General features: G+C 41.0%; 1 protein-coding gene across 1 annotated transcript; it reads right to left on the reverse strand.

Annotated features, from left to right (window-relative positions):
* Window positions 1-179: 179 nt before the first annotated feature.
* Window positions 180-17,725, reverse strand: zgc:66447 (SLAIN motif-containing protein-like). The gene is made up of 9 exons (XM_034690189.1): window positions 17,409-17,725; window positions 15,043-15,710; window positions 11,802-11,938; window positions 10,206-10,328; window positions 3,945-4,085; window positions 3,344-3,673; window positions 3,064-3,207; window positions 1,320-1,608; window positions 180-1,210 (listed from the first exon to the last, which is right to left on the reverse strand). Exons 2-9 carry the CDS (start codon window positions 15,699-15,701, stop codon window positions 1,156-1,158), a joined length of 1,878 nt encoding a protein of 625 aa, XP_034546080.1. The 5' UTR covers window positions 15,702-15,710; window positions 17,409-17,725; the 3' UTR covers window positions 180-1,155.
* Window positions 17,726-19,335: the final 1,610 nt, after the last annotated feature.

The following is a 19,335-nucleotide window of genomic DNA, read 5'->3' on the forward strand; positions in this document are numbered from 1 at the left end:
TGGGGTGGGTAGCGTCAAGCTCGCATTTGTACACAGGAAATATCCTAGTGTTGATGACGGTAATAGTACTGTCACTGCCTGTGCTGCAGATGCACTGCATATTGTTACTAATTAGCCTGTGATACTAACACACATCGCCATACATGGACTAAAAATAAACAGAAATGCTGCAGAAGTAGTAGTAGTAGTAGTTTCAGGGTAGACTTTATTAATCATTTTTTCAACAGCTCCTAAATTTCAGAGGCACTCTGCATCAGGGTGCATAGCTTTCTAAGGCAGGCGGCCATCGTGCATAAACCATTTCTTTTTTTAAAGTGGTATCCAAAAGCAAACACTTGAAACCACCTCTAGATATGCAGTAGAAATGCCAGGAAAATACAGTACCATAACAATAGCTTTCATGAATCAAGATTACTCCTGGAATTATAGAAAGAGTGTTGCAGCTGAAATGCACCTTGGCACAAACCATATAGTTTTTTATTTGTTTGTATTATCTATAAGGGCAGTGTGGTTTACAGGAGTTGCATTGCTGTGTGACCAAATAGCAAAACACAAATACAACACAAGTCTGAAGATAATTTCACTATAAACCAATCCAACATTCATAAATTCAAACAGATCATTTGAGACACATCAGGGATTTGTCATATTGCAGTTACATAATGATGGATTGGCTGTAGGGTTAAGATAACAAAACCAAGCATGCAACACTCAGCTCCTTCATCTACTTTGAATTCACATAGAAAAAGAACAAACCAGCAATATCTTCCTTTTAAATTGACTTCATATCATTTACATCAATAGAACAGTACTACAACCCTTATTATTCCAGCAGTTTCTCACAATCACCATAGAAAAAATAAGTAAAATTGACACAAACAAATCTTCTGGAAGCTCTGAGTTGGTCCATATCACAAGTGGAGTGTGCACATGTGCTGTGTTGTCTGCCTACACATCCTCTCTGTGTGGGTTGACAATATTTCATGCGAGGAAAGAGATGAGTCTTGACTACAAATCGAGTGCAGCCCAGCGTTTCCAGTTTTGAAATAGGGGACCGAAAGGTTGTACGACACATCTGTGATGCTCTTTGTACTATGAGAGGTAAGGTGGGGACAGTTCAGGTGGGGGTTGCAGCAGTGAACATCATCATCAGTCTCAGTAACAGCCATCTTTCCAGGATTCATCTGACATTTTGGTCATGCCAAAAGACCTGTCAATGAACAAAAAAGTTATTCTTTATTGCACAGAAAGCCAATTTTGATGATTTTAAATTATGAAACATATCTCAAGAGCTCTGACAAAGCTCTCACCGCTCTCACCGTCTGGTTGGCTGTGAAAGTTTACTCCTGGTGGATGCTGATGGTGCAGCCTGTCCTCTTCCCACTGCCGCCCTCCCTGCCCCAGTAGAGGCTCTCCCAGGTATATATGCTCCACCATTGGCAGATCCTGGAGACTGGACCCGACGTCCCCCTCCTGCTGCTGGTGCTTGAACAACAGGCAGACCTCTGGAAGCCTGACGTCCAGCTGACATGGGCGCCACAGCTTTCACTGGAGCCCGCAGGGAGAGAGGAGACTGGCCGCTACTACGCAGCCGACTGCCAGCCATACCTTGAGTGAAAAAAGGGCACAGAGTCTCAACTACATACTTCATTTGTTACTACAGTAAACATCCCTGCTGGAGGCTAATAGGATTCAAAGGCAGGCTTGTGAGAAGCTGTGCTATGGTCTGGTCAAATAGTCCAATAACTTCCCCCGTGACTTTTCCTAACCACTTTTCCTTGAACACGATGGAAAACGTAACAGGGTCGGGTAAAGGTGTAAATAAGGAGACAGGAAAAGACAACTGCTTTGTGTTTAAAGAAGCACACTGCTCTTATGCTAAGTGGATGATACTCCAAACTCTATGGTAAATATATCATAACAGGTTGTGAGGGCAAAACGTCCTCTCAGGACAGATGGCTTTAAATCAACTGTTCTCATGTTGATGGCTTGTTGTTCTGCAGGGTTGGAAAGTACACAACTTTAAATATTTGGCACAAAGAATCACAAGGTTAAGTTTAGAGCAAAGGTATGGAATCATCATGTAGCAGGTAAGTAAAGGAAGAGTTACCTGATAGGGTATGTCAGGAAATATGAGATGACAGGAAAGGAATGGGTAAAACTGGGATGATTTGAAAAACTTGTGTGATTGGAACTACACAATCAGAGTCAGGGCGATACGTCTGTTCTGATATCACAGCAGAAAACTGACTTTTTTTTTATCAGGGGATGAGTCGGTCAACATCGATATTTTATCTTCCTTTCAAAAAATTGTTTATGGAATCTGTATAAGAACAACGTCATACCATTTAATATAGTTGCTTAAAATATTAAATTATGTTGTCTTCCCATGGTTCTTTGTCCTTTTGGAACTATATTTGTTTGTGAAGAAGCACACATTACATGTATTGGAATACTGTACATTACGGTTGTTAGGTGACAGTCTTTTTTGTATTTTTTTCCTGTATATTCTACATTTATTCCCTTAGTTATTTAATCTTCATTCTAATAATAAGCAAATGTTCTTAGTTCCAAGGAGCCCTGAGACGTCTTCTGGTAAACACTATTTTTTTCCAAAGGTCTAAAACATTTTGAAGGAATTCCCCTCATATAATACTTGCCAGAATCTATAAATTTGATACCTGTAATGCATTCAATTTTTTTTTTGCTCACACTCTTCTGCACAGCGTTTTTTGGAACACTGTTGTCATCCATAGATCAGTGGAATAGTGAGCAACTATTGCAAAGAGTGTGTATCTTTTCACTCGCATGCATGTGAAAGATAACAGCTAAATCATAAACCATAAAATAAAATGTTTCACAGCCCCATTAATGGTCTAATATTCCTCGGGGATCCTTTCAGAAGAATCATCCTCGATATTAATCCGACGATAACTGTGGTCATGCAAAGGTTAGGAGGTGGTAGGATAAGAGGCGACACTGCAATTGGCTGTATGCAGCGAAAAGGCATGGTACATGATGTTAGAGGCGTGGTGCAGACCAGGTGAGGTGGGTAGGGGTTACCTGTGGAGGGGGAGTGTGGAAGGCGGGACATGCGGTTGCCAGAACTCTGGAGGTTAGCCTCCATGCTGCGGCTGTTTCTGACTGCCTCCAGGGAACGTAGGCTGGTGCGGGGGGCCAGATTAGGCATGCTGTGCCTCAACTCCTCTGGAACCACACATACAAACGGTTTAAGCAATGACATTATGTGTGTCTTTTACAGCTCTGATTCAAACAGAATCTCTGTGGTGGTCACTCTAATCTCGACACAACGTATAAATGCTGAATTATTCATTTTGCCTACCCTCACTCTTGGCAAATTTCAGCAGCTCTGCACTGGGGCCCTGTAGGGATCTTCTTGGTGTTCTTGTGCGTGGTGCGGCGAGTCTGCTGCTGTATTCCTGACCGTGGTTAGAGGTGGAGGGTGACAGGCACCGGGGTGAGCCCAAGGGCGAGGGGGTGAAGCGATGTCGTCGCTGGGGCATGGAGCAGAACTCATCCTCTTCATCCTCTAAACTGTAACTGTCAAACTCCTGATCACTGTATGTGCCGCCCCTGCGCAGGGATTGCAGGGAAGCTGTGGAACTGCGACGTGATGCAGACGCTGAGCTGGAAGCATAATCCTGCCTAAGACCTGACAACAAATGTTATCCAGTTAAAAAGAAAGCCGCATTTACAGGAAGCCATGCAAATGGACATGTAGCCAGAGATACTAAAATATTACAGAAAGTACTGAGCTTTTAAAGAATCCAAAATACCTATGTATGAAAACTTTCATAAAGACTTTCTGTGCTAGTTGCGGCTTTTATCCTTATCAGCTGCCAAGCAGCTTACTTTTCAGAATTTGGAGGCATAATAAGTAAATGTGATGTCAAGCATACCATGATCAAAACACCATTACTTACTTTCTTCCTGTAGACGAGCCATGATCTGGACATCAGTGAGGTCCTGCAGCTTGTAGCCCATTGAGATGGAGTCATCTGATGTGCTGAGCTCACTGTCTATAGAGGACTGTGAGCTCAGGGCTGACTGCATGTTTGTGACACCTGTAAACACACAGTAAAATACCTGTTATAACATAAACACATCTAATACATAAATATAACTGTATTACCCACAGTTTTACTTTGTCACCTCCACTGGTGTTGCAGAGAGTGACCTTAAATTCCCAAACAAAAGCCAATGTTCAAACAGTGGCTAAATTACCTGCATTTAAAAACAGGACCTGTATTATGATGGTTGCAGGGGCTTTCCAGGGAGAAGAATAATTGTACAGTGTCCCAATATATTAAAACCATTATCAAACTATGGAGGCATTTCAAAAAATAAGCTTCTATCTGACACAGCAAGGCCCCAGGGCAGTCAGTGTTATGACAGGATCGTAACACTGACTGCCTCACAGACTCAAGCCTCCCAAAAATAAGATATATTGAATATGAGGCCAAAGTAAATAAGTGTCCTGATTATTTGGCCCTTTTTACAGGGTGATATTAGCTTTCCAAACGTTAGGCTATCCCCTTTATGTAAGCTGTATTAAAAAGAACAGACTGCTTCAAGGGTTAGTATTATTTTTAACCCTGTATTAATGCTGTGGGGAAAGTAGCACATCTTAGTGTTGATGGAAAAGGTTTAGAAGTATTGGAGTTAGGATTATAGTTTGATATTTATATGGTGAATTTGCAGTTTACATAAGCTATAAAAATGACTATGATGATAATTGGGAACTCAAGATGTTAAGTCTTTGATTGACAGCTGTATTTTTTGTATGTTTAAATAGCACAAGTAGAAGACTTTGAAAGATATGCCATTTTTCGAGGGGCAAGTAAATATTGATTTGCAGATATAGCTTATGTTGTTCGAAAAAAAGGGAAACATTTCTTTGGTAGAGCTGCCAGTTCACCTATTTCTTTTGTCACCGTCTGTCCCTCTATATCCGACCCCACCTCTCTCCCTCTGACCGATACCAAAACTCAGTAACCCTCCCCCTGCTTACTCGCCTCGAGAAGACAATAGCAACGCTGTCAAAAAGGAGTTGCTCAGTAAAAAGAAAAATGGCTCAATAACTTGGAGATGGTTTTGGTGTAAAACTTCAGACGAGCAGCTGGATAATGAACTAATGTACAACAAATAGTTGGAGCACAAAAAACCTTTTCCAACATTGACAACAATGCATAAAGTGCAATACAAAGAGTGTCAGACTGCGTCAATCCAGAACGAGAAGCCATCTGCACTGAGATAATCCACATTGCAGACTTCATGTACCCGTGCTGTGTCTTATAAATAAAATAGTTCAAAGGGGGGCGATATTACAAAGAATAGCCATGATATCATTTTGCTAAAGACATGGTCCTCATTGCAATTGTTGAACAGGATGGCTTTTAACAGCTGGTAAAAAACCACTGAGCTAAGGTACCAGTTGCCGAGTCGTAATTACCTTGCAAGAGAAGTACTGCCAAATTGTACACTGAAGTCTCACAGCATGGCTTACAGGAGTGTCTCATTTTGTGTTGACCATTGAAATGATGTCCAGCAGGACCTGCAAGCCATGTGAGTGGAGCAGTACATTTCATGAAAGACTGGGAGATGGAAAGTGGCTGTCTCCAAACCAGCAAGATGCCACTGAAGAGCACATAGTTGAAGCCTAGCAGGGTACCATATCAAGCTGGAAGCTCAGCCCCATAGGATTGGTTGCTATAACAACTGACTATGGGAGTAATGCTGTCAGAGCAGAGCAACTCAACAAGTGGCAGAGGATTCAGTGTTTTGGTCCCAGACTTCGTACAACCATTGGTGAGTGCAGTGCTGAATTAATAAAAGGGAAGAGGAAAAAGATGCCAAGCCTAATACTCCATCCAAATATTGTTTATAGTAAGAACTACTTACAGTAATATGCTTGTTAACCACAACATAATCTATCTGAAATAAGGAATTATATTATATTATTATATTATTAAATAACTATCACTTCTAAAATTTCAATTATTTACAGCATTCTATTTAATATTAGTTTTTTATTTCACAAACAGGTAGTGTATTTTATGAAATTTTTCATGTGCATGTTCACATTGTGCAGCTGGCTCTGTTTTTGTATGTTTACAAAAAGAGAAAGATAAATATAATGTATTGCCATTCAACTAAAACAAATTACATTTAGTGTACAGGTTTATCTCAATAATATAATATATTGAAAAGTTAAATATTTTAAATATTTAAACTAAAATGTTTCAAGCATTTTTCTATTTTAATTGTGATAATTATGGCCTCGAGATACATTTAAAAAAAAAGAAGGTAAAATACATACTGGAAAATTTTAGACTATTTCATTTTGGGGTTGAATTAAAGCTGGGGTTGGTAATCAGATTTAGATACACTTTTTGTCATACTGGTTAAAATGATCTTTATGTCCTGATGGCAATCAATACATGATGTGTTCCTAAAAAAGAGTGAAAAAAAGCTGCTATCTACAGCCGGAGTAAACTGGGAAAACACCAACCAATCACCGTTTTTTGGGTCCCCAAATTTTAAACCAATCAAATCCTGTCCAGCCGTTCTGCCCTCCTCCTGCGCGTACATTTCCCCGGCGTGCACTCCTCCGAGTCCCCGTCTCCTGCCACTACTTCCCCTGACTCTATTTACTGCCCCTCTCGCTCGTCCTCGGGCCTGTCCCCTCTGACCTGATGAGGTGCTTTGCTCAGGACTGTAGTCCGGATCAGAGTCTAAAAAGCTCTCACCAACAAGCAGAATAATTAATGACGTTCAGTAAGTCCTACAGAAAATATATATGTACTGTAGCGTCCGTCTGGATGCTGTAGTAATGACGAGCCGATTTGTGAACACGTTGAGCTTTAATAACCGGTCACTGTCGGCCGTGATCACGCCAACCAACAAAACAATAATCAATGTTTGAATGAATGAAAAACTTCTCCTCTCCTCTCTCCCACTCGCACACGCTACACCTCTCCTGATTGCTTCACTGACCGTCAACACTGTAGGAATTAAGAACATCTACACTGAACAGGTTTAACAAACAGTAGAGCTGTTACAGTATTATATATGTGTTATAACTTTTCTCCTGATATCGTGTCACCGGTACAACTGGATTACGCTAGCATGATAGTTGTGAGTACTTACAGCAGCCATGTTTGTTTATGTTTTTAACTTTCACTATGATAATGTTTTGGTGAGGACCGATTTTGAATCAGTCACGATCATATGGTCAAGAATCAGCGGCGCTCGTGCATGTGAGCGGGGGGGGGCGTCGTTTTGGAGGAGCTCCGAGGGAGGGGGGCAGGGGTTAGACGGAGTCATGAGGAAAAGCTACATTCAAATTCATGCTGGTTTTCCGAGACTACCAACCCTAGCTTTAAGTCTGGTTTATACTCATTTATAAGAATATTAATGGGAAGTTGACGGGAAGGTAAAAGTGTGATGGGAAAAGGTTCACTCAACAATCAAGCATGACTACAGAGAGGATTGTTAAGAAAAGTTGATTCAAGAATTTAGGAGAGCTTGACAAAGAGCGGACTGAGGTTGGTGTCAGTGCATCAAGAGCCACCACACGCAGATGTCTTTGGGAGAGGTACAACTGTCTGAATATCAAACCACTCCTGAACCACAGACAACATCCGAAGTATCTTTCCAGGGGCTAAGGAGAAGATAATTGGACTATTGCTCAGTGGTCTAAAGTCCTCTTTTCAGATGAAAGTAGATTTTGGATTCAATTTAGAAATCATGGTCCTGGAGTCTACAGGAAGAGTGGAGAAGCACAGAATCTGAGGTGTTTGAAGTCTAGTGTGAAGTATCCACAGTCAAGCTTGGTGATGATGCAGATTTCACTTTCCAGCAGGACTTAGCACCTGCCAACAGCACCAAAACTACTACCAAATGCTTTGCTGACCATGACACAACTGTGCTTGACTGGCCAGCCAGCTTGCTTAACCCGAACCCCCAAAAGAATCTGTGGGATATTTGTCAAGAGGAAGATTAGAGACACTCAACCTTAAAATGCAGACTAGCTGAAGAATGCTATCCAGGCAACCCGGGCTTCATTGACACCTCAGCAGGGCTTCAGTGACACCTCAGCAGTGTCACAGGCTGATCCGTCACATGCCATGCCCCACTGATGCAGTAATACATGGTAAAGGTGCCCCAAACAGAGTATTGAGATGAAAAATGTGGGTACTTTTCAGAAGTCTGATGTTTGAATTCTCTTGATTGGTGATTGGTCTTAGAATCTATGTATTATGCACATTATATGCACATGTAACGATGGGTAAGCACCTGTGTATCATCCACCCCTATGTTTCAATGAATACAACCATCCACCAGACACTCAAGCTTTGCCCAGCAGCACAGAAAAAGAGCTGTCTGTTGTTGATGCCCAGAAAAGCTGTATGCAAAGTTGTTCTTTCAGGCATGTCTGCCTGACACAGGCCCTACTCTAGGACTGATATAGATGGGAAATGACAAAATCATCCAGGGGCATTTGGTTATGTAAAAAGTCCAGGATTAGACAGAGTCATCACCCACAAGCTATGTGTCTTCAAGTTCATGCAAAGAATTGTTATTTACAGGTTTGCACAATAAAATTAACGTTGTTGGTCTCCAGAGGTGTCAGGTAACAAAGTACAAATACTTCATTACCTTTCTTAAGTAGAAATTTGGGGTATCTATACTTTACTGGAGTAATTATTTTTCAGCCGACTTTTTACTTCTCCTCCTTACATTTTAAAAATAGCCTCGTGACTCTTATTTCACTTCGGCTTGTTTTCATTCCGGCTTGTCATTGTTAAAAAAAACACATTTATGTACATTGACATTCCAATAAAGGCTACTGATAACATGCCTGTGAAGTTTGACTTTTTGCACCATTAAAATACTTATAGACATCTAGTCATCATATCTTCCGCTCCATGAAACACGTTAATGCTCAGTAATACACATATATGGTCCTTTAATGTATTTGCATTGTACCAAAATGTGTTCATTTTCAATGGGCATACATGCGGCTGAAACAGGTGCAACACAAATATTTCAACATTAACATATTAATATTACATTATAGTCAATATGGCTTTTAGAAAAAAACAATTTTGGGAGGTGGAGTCGTGCACTATAGTCCCTTGTGGCGCAGCTTAAACTTTTGTCCTTAATGACATTTTTTTCCCCTTACATTACTTTTACTTTTATACTTGAAGTAGTTTTGAAAACAGTACTCTTACACTTTTACTTGAGTATAAAGCGTGAGCTGATACTTCAACTTCTACAGAAGTCTTTTTTAACTCTAGTATCTATACTTCTACTTGAGTAATGAATGTGAATACTTTTGACGCCTCTGTTGGTCTCTGCAGAATGAAGTGAAAGTGAGGATTAACAAGAGCACGGAGAAACTATAAACCACCAAAGAGATAAGATCACCAGGAACAAATATTGCATACAGGCATTTCCAAACAACCTTTAAACACCTAGTTTCTATGTGATTAGGTAACAAACACATATACTGTAACTGCAGACCAACGTTAAAGTACGCTAGTGTAAAAGTGTGCTTTCATCTGCTAGGAGCACCATTTTCCACTTATTTGAACTCTAAACGAAGCTAACAAGACTGAGAATACAGATTCTTATATATGATTTATCTTTGTATTGTTGGTTGTAGTGATCCAAGGAAAGCTTGAAGGGATGTTGCTTGGGATTTGTTCATCTGCTCAGCTGAATTTATTTACATCTACCCTGAAGTGCTGGGGAAAGTCAGCTACCAAATACACATTTAGCTCCTACATTTTTTAGGATAATGCATGCCTGTCCACAATTTTCGACAACATAGTGCCAATTTTATATTCCTGTTGTTTATGATGGACTGCCTTTCATAAACAAGTTTATAGTCTTTGTTGTAGAGATAGAAAATACATTGCGATAAACCACAATTTCTTTAGAAAAATGGTTAAAGTCAAGGGACGATATCGGCAACACATGTTAATTGAGTAAAACATGCAACACTGCCATAACAGCCTTCCCAAATTACCATTCAGATCCCCAAGAGGACACATTGTTTACGCATTAGTGCACACACATATCAGCTGACCTACATTCTTACAAAAACTGACATCAGCCCTGCTGTAGTGATGAGCAGAAAAAGAGGAGCACAGTGTGTTAATGTCATGCCATACCTGAGCTGCCACAGGTTAGTAGGGATTTGTTAGTTGATTTGTGGTACCCAGGAGAGATCAGGCCTGAGCCTGCCGAGCCTGCCTCTGCCGACGGGCTACTGTACATGTTCCTCCATCGAGATGCTGCAGGGAACACAAAAGAAGAGACAGGACACACTCAGAGGAGAATGCACACACATTAAAGGGATAAAACAAAGAAAGAGACATAAGAAATAGTTTAGTCTGGCTTGGATCAAAGTAATAGACATGAATGGTCCCTTTTTGTTACACAAGGGAAACAACAGGTGTAGAATGGCAACTATTCGGGCGTCTGCAAACACAGCTGTTCCTTTAGTTCATGTAGGTGTGGTAGCGCAAAGTGCAAAAGAGCAGGGTGAAAGTGAATACAGATCACAGGGTGTGGTGGTTAACAAATAACTGGTATCATCATTGTTTAGCCACTGAGCTATCACATGAGGGCATGACCACATCTCCGGGTTGTTGTCAGGATGTTGCAGAGGGACACCAGCTTGAGCTTTAGAGCCGCACATCTGCAGCTGGAGGGAGATGGTGAGAGCTTTTTTTAACTTTAAGGGGCAAAAAAGAGAAGAAGAAGCAGCACACATGATCGTGACATCTGGATGAACTCAAAGAATTAGAAATGCCACTGTACTGCTTTTCCTTTTTATAGCAGGGCAACCAGCTCAGATGTGACTTCTAACAAACCAAACTGATGAGTGTAGAAGTGTGTGTTCATTTTGCAGCAGCAGGATGTTGTGTGCATGTGATTTAAATCAAGGTAAACACAGTGGACTGCTGTAAATCTCCATTCAGAAGCAGCAGAATTATCAATATATCTGTGCTGGTTGGAATTTTTCAGCCTTAGGAATGTTAAATTATTTTTCATGTAAGCATTTAAGTAACTTACAGTACTTACTTAAGTAAGTAATGAGAGAAGCCATTGTACTATTTGCATTCATATTAAATCTAAAAAATATATGTTTGCTTAGAGGACATGGTCATACAGCCCTACAGTTTCCACAGATTGCCTTAAATATGCTCTAATTCACAAAGCACTTTCATGCCCCATTGCAGCCGTATCAAAAACGACGGCCAAGCCTTGAGGGAAAGGTAATCCAATCCAGCCTGTGACTTCCATGTAGCCTTTCAGTTTTGGTGTGAATAGCGTTTTTGTTCAGGTTCTGCAGTGTGCAGGAAGTAAGAGCGGTGGGCTGGATGAATAATATATGGAGTCCGTTGGATCAGAGACAAACTTCTGTCAGCACAGAGAGATGTACACACACCATGTACACATCACTCTGGCTTCGTCACATATAGATCTGTGCGCATACACAGTGAAGGTGAGCAGTAAATAAGAGCACAGCGGCACATTCACAGCAGGAGGCGAGACTCTCTCCCTGCGGCACTGACATTTGACTCAAAGATGGTCAGAAACTAAAATATATTTTCTGTTTATAATGAAAGCTCTGTTTTTCTTAGAATGTGTTGGACTGTGTCTTACAGAAGAGAGGAATAAAAATGATAAACAAATATATTGTCAGGCGTATTTCAAATTGTTGTATGTAAAATGCTTGTAGTTGTTAGTTTGATGCATACATTGGTCCAAACGGCTGATCAGAGTTCGACAAGCAATTTCTGTCTCTGGGCTGCGGTGGTCGAGAGCCTGCCGACACCATTTCAACGGGGACTCTGGGCCTTGATCTGCTACTTGCTTTTTAGGAGACACGTACAACCTGTAAGGAGAAGACAAAAATGCATGTTACTCAGGGAATTGAGCGCAATGAAAAAAGGGAAAAGGGGATTGGGAAAGTAATTCAGGATTCAAGGAAACTGAGGTAAGGTGACGGCAGCTCAGAGCTCACAGAGGTAAGCCTAATCTACTTTTTGTTAAACACCCTTGTCAAAAGTGCCGGTAGCTGCAGAGCAGAAGATTGGAATAAAAACAAGCTCGAGATTAGTGTGGACTACTGGCCTGAATGGTATGCGTCCAATAGTTTTGAACATGCCATGCACAGTCATATTGATTTTCACCCTGTGCATCATCGGCATGACTGAGCACTGGCGGCATTAACGCCGTACCACAGCTTAGCATCAAACAAACATCCAAGCTGTTTAAACACTGTGAATGATGCTTTTAGATCAAACAGTGAGTGAGTCAATACTGATGCACCTTCTAACATCCTTATCACAGCCTCAGTCTGGGTCTCTGCCATTTCTGCTTGGATAAATGCCCTTCTCTGCATCTTCTGCTGCCTCAACATCCAGCTTAATACTAGTCTGTGGAAAGAAATGCTGCAATCCCCTCCACAGTCTTGGACAAATTAAAAGCCCATTTAATTCACCGGGTGGTTTCAGCGGTTGGCAAAATGATTGCTTACCAAGTCCAACAGTTAACATTTTGTGTCATACTTGTTTATGGCTGCACATTATCTTAAACACAGCCAGAAAAAACCTTCAATCAAAACTACAAGGGTCCAGCCATGGTGTGTTTTCAGGCAGCAGCACAGGCTGTCTAAAACAAAATTTGACTTTGTGTTTCTGGTGCCTCCACTGTGATGTTTTAAGAGTCTGAGTCCCCCCCCCCCAAGCTTTGAGCAGACAGTCACAAGGGCTGATCCTTTGGGTTAGAGCCACAAAAGACCCGGACTGACTGGTTCTGGACCAATCAGCTAGAAATCATCTTCCCATTGGGCAAACACAAAAGGACCCATTTCCCACTGGAGGAGGCAACAATACAAGGAGCAAAATTCAGGTCACACAGCGTACCATAGAGCAAAGCTTTCCAGTGTGTGTTGGTGTGTGCGTGTGTAGCTACTTTTTTCACACACCAACCCTGTGTTTGATGTGGATTAATGACGCGGTTTCTGCTTGCGGCCGATCCGTTTACACGTGAGTTTTGGTCACAGGTTTTCACCAGGCTGTTGCCATTCACGCAAGACACAGAGCTGCATCTACAGTTCCATGATTGCAAGTGCCAAACCAACAAATGTACCAAACCAAGCATTTAATCATGTGGCAAAGAGACAGAACACTTCTAAAGCCATCTCTCTACAGCGTTCATACTGATCATATTCCCCTTTTTCTTAAGAGATATTCCTCAACACTCTGAGTCTTACATTATTCCCCACATTTACATTAAAGGATCTCAAAGCCTGTGGCGGAAAACTCTGGTGAGAGTGAACCTCTATTTGTGTATCCATTTATACTTTTATAGCAATTCTGCTGAGTTAAAATCACCCTATGTTGTTACAAAAAAGCTGTTCCTTCTTTGAGTGTGTTCAACTTCAGTCACGAGGAGCATCCTGGAGGCAGGTTTGGTGACTAAAATATCACTGATGCAATAAACTCAATAAATAAATCAGGTTTATTCTACTACTCCTGCTCTAACTGTAGCAGCGAGGAGTGTAAATCAGGAAGCTTGAAGTTCAGGTCTGTGAATGGGGTCTGAATGGCCTTTTGCTAAACCCAAGAGTTCATTATGTAGTCTTCAAAAGGTAAAAAAAGGTCATAGAGGGAAAAGTTCAGAGATCCTAAAGTTGCATGCAGTTCCAGTGTTTCTGGCCTTGTTTATGCAGCTCTCACGCAGCAGGGCCCCCAGTCACATGCTGTGCAATCCCACCCAAAGCAGTTCAGCCAAGCCGCAGCATCCAGCCCGGAGCAGATTAGATTATGTCGCTGTTGGGATTACTGGTTGTTTTGGCTATGATAACCCTGCAAAGCACATATGGTATGGCTAATGATGGGAAACTGAATGGTCTGCCTGTTAAGCTCCTTGACTGAGCCGCTAAAGTAGGCATCAGGAACACAATATGGCACCTGTTTACCGTAAGGACATAAACAAACATGTGTGGAATGATGTCTGGCAAAAGAAGACATAGGTAATCAGTTATTAGGAGTAAGTAGTAGTAGCGTAATGCAGAAATAGCTTTGTTGATCTAAGTTATTTTGGTCTTTTAAAAGCAAATCAATATTGGGTCTAGTAAACATTACTAACACTCTTTTGTTTAACTGTAATTTTCTGTGCAAGTAGTATTTTTATTCCTGCTTCATTTAGGTGAGGAATGATAGGAATAAAGAATGAGAGTAAAACATCTTTGGGTTCATCAAAACCTGACAAACAGGTCGCAGATCATTCATGCTTGATGTTTACCACAGTCACGGAGCTCATAGTCAAGATGAAGAGACAACCACAGCCTCTCACATGTCACACTGCTTCTGATTTTTCACTCTGGCAGACAAGCTGCCCTTTCCTTTTACGCCTCCATAGCACGCCAGTGTTTTTTCTTCCCTCTCTTTTCTCCATGACTAACATTATAATTTTATCCTTATCACATAAAATATTGAGAGTTACAAATTAAAATGTTGGCTGCTGCTAAACAAGCTATTAACTACATAAAAAAAATACTCCTCTCGATTCTGTGGATTAGAATAAAATGCAGGTTCTGTCTTTTCCCAAAATAAGATCTAACATTGAATCAAAATAATCTAAAGCTACAAACATACATAGTCACTGCCCTGTGGGGGAGTAACACTTTCAAATCAGAGGTTAAAATAAAAAAAGCAAATGTGACTCATCTGGCTGAAGGGGCTCCTCTATCTTATACACCAGGAGATGTAAAATGCAAGCTTCCTTTCTTTATCTTGTATTTTGTGTCGTGAGGAACTTTCCCCGAAGCTAACTCATATGCACTTTTTCACGTGATGTGGAGAGCTGGAAATCTCTCTGCTGTCTGTTAAAGTTCAGCTGCAGAGAACTGATATGTGCAATCATTTGAAATACATATTGTAAAGTGAAAGACTGATTAATGCATAAGCAGTGCAATATAACAAAACATACCAACTGTCTTCATCCTCAACTTCTGCACACTCATCCTCCAAATCTAGGACATCCACCTCATCCAGTGCAGTTTGGTCAACCCCTGAGTCGCTCTCTGCAAGTGTCTCTGATTCATAACTTCCCTGAGAGGGGCTGTCTGGCGTCTGCCCCTGGGACTGTAGCCCTCCGTTGCTGCAGGTCAAGGTGAGAAAGCCCCCACATGGACCCTGTTCGTCCTCTTCTATCTCCTCCTCCTCTCCATCCTCTTCCTCCAGCCTGTTAGCCAGGGGCAAGGGGGACATGTCTTCTCCACTGCTGCTGTCCTGAGGCGGTGACAGCTCAAAGTCTGTGTCTCCACTGTGCTCCAACCTGAGGTGGGAGTTGGTCACCCCTTCACAGGTCAGTGCCTCATTGATATTGACAGCAGCTGTGAGATTGCTGTTGCTGCTGGCTTCTCTGTGGATGATAGTCTTACTCCCCCTGTTGCGTAGGGTCTCATTCTGGACCTCCAACCTCCGAACTAGCTCCTGCAGCTTTCGTACCTCCTCAAGCTCCTCCCCTGCCAGGTCTTGACTTCCCTCCTCTTCATCCTCACACTCGGGGTTGGAGCTCTCCGTGTGGCCGGTGGGACTGCCATGGTCGGGCTGGGGGACCACGCTGGCACTGTCCGGGACCACCATGCTCCTACTCTGTTTTGAAAGAAGAGAGCAAACATTAATATCAGCCACATCTCGACAGGACTGTGTGCAAATTATGTTTATTTAGCTGATCACATCATCAATGAATGGGCTCTACAGTTAAAGCATTAACTTTACAGTGTATGTACATGAACAATGTGTACTCACGAACAATCAACAGTGAACCACTACGGACTCCTGTGATACATCACATACATGTGCAATACTTTGATTTCCGGTGCAATACCTCATAACCATGTGCAATATTGTAATTTATCTAGGGATGCACAATATTTCGGCACATTATCGGTATCAGCCAATATTGGCTTTAAAATGAACTATCGAATACCGATATCCGCTGATATGATTAACCAATAAAATAATGGGCTGCTGCACACATGTTGGGCTTATGTTTGAAGTTAAATTTGAATTTAAGCAGCAGTCTGTAAGGTACATGTAGCTGACTAATTTAGGCACATTCACCATCAAAGAGTAAACCATTTTATTTAATTTGGGTGTAATTGCCGTACAGTTGCACTTTTCACATGTTCCCTGTGAACAGAGGTTAGGTTAAATTGGCCACATTCTCCCTGGTTGTGGGGTATTGATTGTCTAAGGGAGAGCATTATCCAAGTTTGAAGTAGGATGTATCTTTTTGTATGAATTTTGTTTGAAAGCAGTTGTCGTAAATAAATATGCAGTTTTAAGTATTAAGTATTTTTCCCATTTTGCATGAGAAATGAATATTGCATAACAAATGTGATTAGAGTATCATCATAATACTGTACACTAATGCCAATGCAGAAGAGAATTGATGATCTCTGCAAATAGGTGTGCGGAAAAAAAATATATGGGTATTGGTAATCGACTAAATGAGTTGTAAAACATCAGCATATCAGATATCAGCAAAAAATCCAATATCATGCATCCCTAAATTTATCCCATAACATATTTTATTATCATATTCATCTACTAAATGTGCACTCTGGTTAAGTTAACTTCTTTCATGTCCTTAAAAGTACTTCTTAACCTTTTTTTGTACAGATAGTAGTTTTATTTAAAACTTTTGGATTTGTGTTTAGGTTTAAATATTTATTGCCCTTACTGTCTTGTTGTGCCCTTACTGTCTTGTTGTGCCCTTACTGTCTTGTTGTATCCTTACTGTCTTGTTGTATCCTTACTGTCTTGTTGTATCCTTACTGTCTTGTTGTATCCTTACTGTCTTGTTGTGTCCTTACTGTCTTGTTGTATCCTTACTGTCTTGTTGTATCCTTACTATCTTATTAAGTACCAGTGTTCCATTCACCACGTCATATTCCTTGTGTGTGCAAGCTCATTTGGCAATAAAGCTTTCTTGAATCTTGAAATACATGTTTACTACACATCGTGTGTCCACTTCAGCACATACAAAGCTTTTGTTGGTGATCACGCGAAGCAGCTTAAAACAACGTGCCACTGAGATGCCTTGCCTAGCTAAGAATTACTTCTATTTACATGACCACTTTTTCTCTCCTTGAAACGCTGCTACCTCTTCACTGCATTCACCGTTTCAAGGAGATATCTCCTAAAGGATGCTGTAAAACACTCATATGTGCTTGCAAACAGCGAACCTCATGTCTCTATTTCTCAGTGTATCCAGTCCCTACGTGTACATTAGAACAAGCTACTGTGGTTAACCCAGCTAGCATGCTATGAGGAAAACAATCATACCGGTAAGTGAGCCGTGTTGTCCCAGCGAGATGGTGACTGAGGTTGCCCGCCACCGAGAGCTCAGACTCCTCTGGGCACCAGCAGCGACCGCATGAATGGAGGAGATGATCACAACCACCTGAAATGGTCCTCTGGTCCTCAGCTTGATAGTGATTGTCAAAGCACAACAATAACCCTCATGTAGCTAGTCCATATTATCTTGTTGCTAGAGCAGTGCCGATAGCGTCCATCACCGCTAACTAGCTTGTTGATGGACTTTAGTTAGCCCAATGAACAGACCTGAAGCTGCACTCGCCCCTCCCCCTGCTGGGTTTCCTCCATAGACTGGGTTTCTCTGTTATTTGGCGCCTGTTGTAGGGAAGATGTGGTACTGCATTCATTTCAATTTGTATTCTATGTTGAAGCCATTGGGTGTCGCTGTTTGCATGGTTGAGCCACATGCCGTCTGGATCGTAAATCTATGGTGTATGTCTCTTCATTATTTATTTTTGTTTTATTTTATTTAACTTTATTTTTCAAGTGTGTTAAACCAATGTGCAGGGGCGCCGCCAGGGATTTGGGGCCCCACGAAAAATGATCACATTGGTCCCCATATATATCTTGTAATACCATTTATAATAACATCATAATCAAAGTTACAACAGTCTTTAAAAATGAATGCACAACAGAAAAGAGCAGCACTGAATCATGCAGAATAATGGATATATAATGCTGTTCTGTATCAGCAATGCTAGATTTGATACTTTGTAGTGTTAAAGTTTATCGGATCATGTTTATTAATTACATTTATTAAGAGGTTAAAGCGACTTAAACACATTGCCCCTTGTGGGATCAGTCAGCATCAAAATATCTGATTTGAAGGTATTATTTGAGTAATCTCTGTGACATTAAAACAGACTAAATTAATCAATGCTTCAACCTACACAGCATCCAAAACAGACTATAGGCTGTAGCTTATATAGCTTAGCTATAGCTTTGTTTTTATAGGTTTTTGTAATAGTACAGATAGAGAGAGAAAAAAGAGATTCCCACAGACCCCCTCAATAATGCTAATTGACATGCTACATTGCTCACCTTCTTGTTCATTGGGTTGGGGGGAGTTGTGGGGAGACAGTGTACCTGCTGACAGGTCTGGTAGGGAGGGCAGGGAAACCCATTTAGTGTAATTAGCGACAACATAGTTCATCTCATTGTGGGCATCAAACTAGCAAACAGGTTGATTTGAACCACTCAGAGACTATTCCAACCTTTCCTGGAGAAAAACTGGGTGACATGCTGTCGCCCTTTTTTCTCTCTCTCCTCTCAATCCTTTCTTTTCCTACTTTTCTGGGACCCAGACTTTGTTTTTCCAGACATTCTACCTGCCTTTAGCGCACTCTGTGCAGCACTGTGCAACTTCTGTCTGACTGCGCGGCACAGCTGATTAGCGCGACTCAGGCACAGGGGGGGATTAATTTGAATTTGCCCAAATAAAGAAGGGATCTCTGATATATATTTTATGAAGACAACGGGACCGTTTTTTTTAAATTACCTTATTCTGAATAAAATATTGATTATGATTATTAGTTGTTTTTTTTGTTTTCAATTATTATTTTCGGGTTACAAAGTAGACCACCTAAACAGAACAACAACAACAAAAGGAACAAGACAGATTAATCAAGCATGCAGATAAACAGATTTAAAGTTTTGTACTGACAACTACACACAAAAAAATCCATAAACTTTTTATCATACTCCACCCTTTCTATTGTTCATCCCCTCATGCAGTACCTCAACTGGGGTTCATAGCATGAGATAAGTTAATGGAAAAATAAAAATAAATAAATAAACACAAAGCAACAATTAAAAAGAAACAAACAGACACAGGTACAAAACCAATCTCCCCACATAATTATTTATATATGTAGTACAGTTGGCAGTGAAGAAT

This window comes from Notolabrus celidotus, chromosome 8 (genome assembly GCF_009762535.1).
Source record: "Notolabrus celidotus isolate fNotCel1 chromosome 8, fNotCel1.pri, whole genome shotgun sequence".
NCBI classification, from domain to species: Eukaryota; Metazoa; Chordata; class Actinopteri; order Labriformes; family Labridae; genus Notolabrus; species Notolabrus celidotus.